Here is a 7,664-nt window from a genome sequence, read left to right on the forward strand (position 1 = left end):
TCAACTGCAAGGAAGATAACAGCAAGCAAGCTCAGGCAGCTTGCAGCCTCAAGAGAACACAGTTCCAAGGGATACCTTAGAGGAGAAGCCACCACGGCTTAGGTGAGTTTATGAAAATGGGGCCCCAAGGGCTGGCCAAGTGGAGAGCAGGACAGATGAAACATAGTAAGCTACAATTTGGGGTTACCGACAGGAAATGGATTTTTAATACCAGAGGGTAGATATCCGCCCAGCTCTAGTGCTGATTGAGGCTCATTGTAAATATAAAGGTCGTGTGTCTTTTATCAGGAACTAAATGGTTAAAGGCGGGGGAAGAAACCCTGGACTGGGAAAATTTTCTACAACAGCACATGATCCAGAGCTCAATCAGTAGTAGCTCAAGCTCATGTTTATTTATTTTGGCTGCAGTGGGTCTTTAGAGAAGGAAAACACTAAAGACATCAATAAAAGTAAAGTATTAAAAGAGGTTTTTTTCCAACTAACATGTATATTCAATATTTCATTATCCTGAATTCTCTTTTTTTATTTAAAAATCTGGTGGTTTTCTTTAACTTATTCTCGTTCCCTCTGTCTCTCTATCTCTCTCTGTATGAGTGCTCTGCTACATATACATCCACATGCCAGAAGAGGGCATCAGGTCCCCTTATAGATGGTGAGCCACCATGCAGCTGTTGGGAATTGAACTCAGACCTTCTAGAAGAGCTCTTCACCGCTGAGCCATCTCACTAGCCTCCATATCCTGAATTCTTAATGCTTTCACGGACTGACTGGCCTCCTTAGTGAACTTTAAAGAATAAAGGTACAAATAAAGAACCAGCTGGGACCCCTTTTCCTGACAGGGTATCTGAAGGGCCATTACCTTAGTGACAGGCGACACAGCAATCTTCCAAATGAGGAGCTTCTCCATGCATACTAGGCAGGCCCACCCACCTTCATCGACGTGGACAGATAGCTGATCGTCAGCTGAGGAGGTAAGACATGCAGTTAACCCCACATCCAGACATGAAAAGTCGTTTCATCTCCTTATAGCAATATCTTTTTACCACATTTGTCACCAAAACAGGAAGTTGCATTACTGCTCCTGCAGAGGACCTGGGTCTGATTACCAGTACCACACAGCGATACAGACCCACCTAAAACTTTAGCTCTAGAAGAACCCACTGACCCTTCTGACACCACAGGCTCGTGTATACACATGGTTACCATATTATTAAAATAAAATTAATTTAAAAATGTAAGTCACATAACTTCCAAATATTTAAGATTAATCTATCAAAAATGAGATTTATTTAGTTCTGATAATTACCTTTAGAAACATATCCAAAGGCAAAAACTGTTTGGGTATATGTTTAATACTGTTTAATTTTTGTTATAAAGAATCTTTAAAAAAATTTTTTTAATTTATTTTATGTGTATGAGTACACTATCTCTGTCTTCAGACACACCAGAAGAAGGCATTGGATCCCCATTACAGATGGTTGTGAGCTGCCATGTGGATGCTGGGAATTGAACTCAGGATCTTTGGAAGGCAGTCAGTGTTCTTAACCACTGAGCCATCTCTCTTGCCCTATTATAAAGAATCTTAGGCTTAATGGCACACGACTTTAATTCCAACACTGAGGAAGCAGAGACAGATGGATCTCTTTGAGTTTGAAATCAGTCTGACCTACCGCCCCCAAAACCAAAGAGACGATTTAACTTCTGTAAGAATCGCTTATAATTTGATAAACCAAACAATAACCCTCTTATTAACTACTATTATCGAAGAAATTATCACATTCCTTCAAAAGAATAAATTTTTCATGGGCTGGCGAGATGGCTCAGTGGGTAAAGGCACTGAATGCTCTTCTGAAGGTCCTGAGTTCAAATCCCAACAACCACATGGTGGCTCACAACCACTTTAATGAGATCTGACACTCTCTACTGGTGCGTCTGAAGTCAGCTACATTGAGAGTGCACGTGTGCGCACGCGCGCGCACACACACACCACACATACACACACGCACACAAGAATATAATTTTCAAACAGAGCTCCTTAAAGTCATGGTAAACCATTCATTCCATCATAAGGAAACACAGGAGCATTGTTCACTAAGGGAACAAGTACGTCAATACACCACTCTGTGTAGGCAGCAGTGGTTCCCAGCTTTGAGAATCTTGTTTGAACTTGGCTCTTTGCTTTTAGACAGGGTAGCAGTGCAAGCACACAGCACTGGAAATGAAGATGCTAACTGTGGAAATGCGCCCAAACTGTGCAGACCTTTCTGCTGACCTGGAGCACCTGCTTGGGAGTGTTCAGCCCCCACCCCAAGCAGTCTGACCCAACATCAGATGTGGTCAGACCTACAATGGCGACAAGTTCTTCAAGTCTGTACTGCTCTTTTATTTGTAGATCTCAACTTCTCGGGATGCACTCCTGAACTCCTAGAGGGGAGGCTATGCACTGTTTAAACATGAACATGCATGAATTAAAAATTTCAGGATGGCCGGGCGGTGGCGGTGCACACCTTTAATCCCGGCACTTGGGAGGCAGAGGCAGGTGGATTTCTGAGATCGAGGCTAGCCTGGTCTACAAAGTGAGTTCCAGGACAGCCAGGGCTACACAGAGAAACCCTGTCTCGGGGAAAAACAATTTCAGGATGACAAAAAGAGAATGACGGGGGAGAAGCTAGGAAGAGAGGAGGATGCATGGCAGAGGGTAGCAGTGTGAACACCGCCATCCCTAGAGCCCAGGGACTGGCAGCCAGGCTGCCTAAGCTGAAGGACAGCAAACACTGCTACTCAGTGGATAAGCGCCTGCTACTCAAGCTTCATGATCTGAAAGCTACCTGACCCCCCACATGCTGTGACTGAACAGATGTGAGTGACACACACAAATATCAAAGCTTTAAGTTAAAAAACATTAGTGAGGGCTGGAGAGATGGCTGAGCAGTTAAGAGCAATGACTGCTCTTCCAAAGGTCCTGAGTTCAAACCCAGCTCACAACCATCCATAATGAGATCTGACACCCTCTTCTGTTGTGTCTGAAGACAGCTACAGTGTATTACGTATAATAATAAATCTTTAAAAAAAAAAAAAAAATCACTGATCACTGATGTGACTATCTTATAAAGATTCACTCAACTTCACAGACCAACGTCTCAGGGATGGGGAGAACTCAGCAAGTTGCCTACTTCTGTACAAGACAAGCCAAAATGTCATCGCATGTGACCTGGTTATTGACCAATATGGGAACAAATGAAAAGCTGACACCTACCCTCAGCCATTGTCAGGGCTTCCATGATCTTAACAGGGAGAGATGATCCAAACACTCTCACATCGTAGTTCACAGATTCTGATATGGAGTGGTGGGGGAATATTCGAGTAGGCGTTCCTCTAAACAAAGAGACCACATAGGATTACCTGTAACTTGAAATTTCCCATTATGCTCACCTTTACAAACCTACTCGAGCTATCTCTAATGACGTGTACTGGTGAAAGACACCAGCGATGTGCACTATGTAACTGACTGCACTTTTCAATAGAATTTATCAAAACTGCTGTGATATAAGACCACGAGCAAAAGCAACTTGAGGAGGACAGAGTTTATTTGATCTTATATTTCCAGGTCACTGCCCATCATCAAGGGAAGTCAGGGCAGGAAATCACCCAGGGCAGGAACCTGAAGGCAGGGACTGAAGCAGAGGCCATGGACAAATGGTCTTTACTGGCTTGCTCAGCTTGCTTTCTTATACATGACAGGGCCACTTGCCAATAGGTGGCACTGCCCAGTACTGTGAAGGATTTTTCTCAAACAATAAAAGTCAAAGCCAGGCACAGAGAGGAGGCAGATCTCTGTGATGTTTGAGGTTAGCCTGGTCTACACAGTAAGTTCCAGAACCCTGTCTCAAAAAAACAAGCAAACAAAAACAAGTGTCCCACATGTGCTCTCAGCATCACAGTTACTCTGAATTATCTCAAGACTTGGAGGTTCATACATTTTAACCATAAGTCTCTGTCAGACTCGGTATTTCCTGTTTTCATGCAGAAAAAAAAAAAAAAATCACTTAATATCACTGTGTATCTCTGGTTGCTTTGGAACTGTGTGGCCAAGGCTAGCTCTGACCCAGGGTACTCCTGCCTTAGTTTTCCATGTGCTGGGATTTCAAGTTGTGTACTACCATGTCCAGCAATACCTTTTAAAATAATTTTAAGGCAATATTTGTCAGGTACTTTTGAAATTAATTTACTGGGTTGTTTTAAGCACAAATGATGTATCAGAACATATCTTACTATCTTTTTAACCCATCATATATGTATATACATACATATATGTATATGTGTGTGTGTATTTGATTGTGTGAGTTCACACACTTGAGAATAGGTGCCTAGAGGCCAGAGCATTGGAGCCCTTGCAGCTGGACTTACAGATGGGTATAAGTCATCTAACATGGGTGCTGGAAAGAGAGCTCAGCTCCTTTCGAAAAGCAGCAAGTGTTCTTACCCCCAGAGCCACCTTTCCATTCCAGAAATTCACTTTTGAGAGATGAACAGAAGAAATTCTTCTAGAACAAAGGTAACCAGATTCTGAATTTTCGTGTTAATTACATTGAGGAGGGTTAACAATTCTACTAGACGTGTGGATTTGGCAGCACACCAGCATCTTTAGTGATCTTTAGTGAATCAATCTCTCTCTCTCTCTCTCTCTCTCTCTCTCTCTCTCTCTCCCAGAAAGTGTTTTTATGTAACCTCGTCACAACCATCACATTTTGTGGCCCAAAGTCCTTTAATTGCCAATCAGTATGTAGTAATAGCATTTGCTAGGCAATGAGAAAACATTTTTGCCAGGGTTTGTAGGCTCTTACCATGACTTAGATCTGTATACTGAATCCTGCGACTATGGTAAGAATCCTGACTTAAAGGTGGAACTGTTAAAAAAAATTGTGGTAGCCAGACAAGCTACTGCATGCTTGAAATATAAAAATCTGAAAAGCGGATTGAGCAAAGTCAGCCTAGGGTTCATAGCATGGGCTGTCCCAAAGTAGGCAGGACTGAGTTCTGGGCTGCATTTCTACACTATATCACAAAAAGATTACACCAGACCAAATGAGTTACTCGTGTCAAACGTCAAAGAGTCAAACCCACAACTTGAAACAAACAGCAGCCCGACACTGACCTGTGTCAACATAGTAAAGAATTAACTTTTGCTTTAATCTTTACAGTAACCTGAAGTATGTTCCTACCTTGCAAGCATTGCTTGAATAGTGCTCAAATGGTGCTTTCACTCTTTTCTGTAGCGCGGAAACTGAGTGAATCCGTGAGTCCAATAAAGTTAAACAGAGCACGGGCAAACCGAGGGCCACCATTAAACAGCGGCAATAATACGCGAGAATGACCAACTTTGCGTCAGCCCACCCCACTGCCAGGCCCCACCTCCCCGCCGTGGAGCGGACCCCGCTGGTCCCCGAACCCCACTCACCTCGAGCTCACCGAGCTGCGCCGGCCTACGGGCGAGAACAGCACGGGCGAGTTAACCGCAGACCCCAGAGACAAACCCCTCCTGCTCGCCCTAGGCGTGGACGTGGGCCCGATCCCGACGAGCGGACCGCGTCGGCTCCCCGGCCCTGGGGTCCGCGGAGAGGAGACGGCCGGAAACATGTTTGCAGAGAGCGTGGAGGAAGCCGCACTCGCGGGCGAAAAGCGAGAACCTCGCGCGCCCGGAGCTTGAACACCAGAGGGGCGGGAAGGCGCCTAGAGATGATGTAAGGCGGGTCGCGCAGCGAGTAGGGAGGGGGGAAGGGGCGTGGCGTCGACGTCAAAGATCGGCGCCGAGACGCGGGGCGGGGTCGGAACTGGAAGCGCTGTGCTGACGTCACTTCCAGCCCCGGGGAGGGGCGGGGCAGGCTCCTGAGACCTGCCTCCGCGAGGCGGCTCGAGGGCTCCGGATCGAGAGCTCGCTAGAAGCGCCGGTCTCCGGCTGGAGCTGACCCTCCGCGGCGAGCGTGAGCTGGGGAAGGAGGCGCCCGTGGGCGGAGCTGAAGAAGTCGCACTCTGGGTGGCGGCGGCGTGCTCACAGCTTTTCCCGACCTAATTCAGATCGGTTCAGGCTTGTCCTTCGCCCGGATGACCGGGCTCTGCCTCGGGCCGCAGCTCTTTGGTTTCCGGGCACAGCTTGCACTTTGATGGACCTGTCCTACTGCCCGCGATGCGGAGATGACAGTGTCCCCCAACCCCAGGCATGTTCACTCTCACCGCGGCCCCTGAAGTCCCAGACCCTTGTAGAAGCCCGATAGCAGGCGTGCACACAGTTCTGTTAGTCCTCTGTGGCTGTTTCGGAAGGCCGCAGCGTGTGTAAGGGGGTGTCTTTTTCCATTCTGCTCCCCACATTACTAAACAGTGAACTAAGGTTAGCCCGAGGCTGTACTAGAGTCTGCAAATATTCAGGGCTGATAACTGTCCAGGGACACTTGCTGAACTTGAGGTTCCTTGTAACTTCGGGTGGCCTTTCTTTTTCAATTTTTAATTGTGTCCCACTTAGACAACATTGTAGCTGGACTTTTGATCACTTTCTGGGTTCCTATTTCTACCACCTGTCTCCCTCCCAATCCCCCAACACTAGGTAGGATAAAGAAAGCTAGAGTAGAAAGGGGGCTTCGATATCCGTAGACTACATCCTGCTGATAGAGGCATCGAGTTCCTTGGGGAAGTTTTGAACTTTGCTGACAAACGCCAAGAGCTCAGAAAGCCAGAAGGAGGGCATTGGACTCTGGAGTTATTGCGCCACCTAGCATGGGTTCTGGGTATTGACTCGGACCTTCTGCAAAAGTATTATGCACTCTTAACCACTGAGCCTTCTCTCCCGTCCCTCACACATTTGGCTTCATTATTTACTTATTTTTGAGATAGGATCTCACTATGTAGCTTTGCCTGTCCTTCAAATCGCTCTGTAGACCAGGTTGGCCTCCAACTCGAGATCTTTCTGCCTCTGCCTCCCATGCAAACACACCAGCAATAATTTTCTTTTAGAGTTTTTTTTCCTTAAGCTTGCCTTTATGTTTTTTTTCTAACACATAAAAGTAGTATTACTAAATTCTCACTAATTCCATATCTCCAAACATGGAATGTTCAGCTCACAGGTGCTGGAAAGCCTGCTTATCAAGGGGTGGTCAGCAAACATGACCTGTTCTGATTATCTTGTGTCCACAGTGGGTCTCTCAAGTAATTATGTTTTAGTATATTTTAAGACAAGGTCTCGTGGAGCCCAAGGTGGCTTTGAACAACTCCTGGTCCTGAAGGTACAAGAACAAAGCTGACCCCACGAAACCTCTTCAGACACCACTCTACCTCCTACTGCACACCCAGTAAGATAGAGAGGAAATGTTCTGGGCTCTGAAGGACCCAAAGGCAGCTGCAGAACGACACAAAGCTGTTCATTTCTCTCAGCTGAAAGGAAACACAAGGTAACTGCAGGTAGCCCAAGTGTGATCTTGGGGAATGTAAGCCACGGGCACCCTGTCCTCCCCCGCCCCTCCAAGATTGATTCAACCAGTGTTTACTTAACCGTTCCTCTCTTTTAGCACAGACAGCCTTAGGTCTACTTAGTACTTGTTAAGCTGATCACAAAAGTAACAACGCCAACCTCTCTTCAAGATATTTAGTAATAGCTGCTATGGTAATGCACCCTT

The 7,664-nt window shown here is 46.1% G+C and overlaps 1 protein-coding gene across 1 annotated transcript in view; it reads right to left on the reverse strand.

The window, feature by feature from the left end:
- Positions 1-5,720, reverse strand: part of Nup133 (nucleoporin 133) — a 46,267-nt gene extending 40,547 nt beyond the window's left edge. The window contains exons 1-3 of the mRNA XM_021220211.1: positions 5,459-5,720; positions 3,257-3,375; positions 860-963 (exon numbers count right to left, since the gene is read on the reverse strand). Of these exons, the coding sequence (XP_021075870.1) occupies positions 860-963; positions 3,257-3,375; positions 5,459-5,637 (402 nt within the window). The 5' untranslated portion in view covers positions 5,638-5,720. The remainder of the gene's footprint in view (positions 1-859; positions 964-3,256; positions 3,376-5,458) is intronic.
- Between the last annotated feature and the right edge of the window lie 1,944 nt (positions 5,721-7,664).

Source organism: Mus pahari, chromosome 20 (genome assembly GCF_900095145.1).
Source record: "Mus pahari chromosome 20, PAHARI_EIJ_v1.1, whole genome shotgun sequence".
Taxonomy (NCBI): domain Eukaryota; kingdom Metazoa; phylum Chordata; class Mammalia; order Rodentia; family Muridae; genus Mus; species Mus pahari.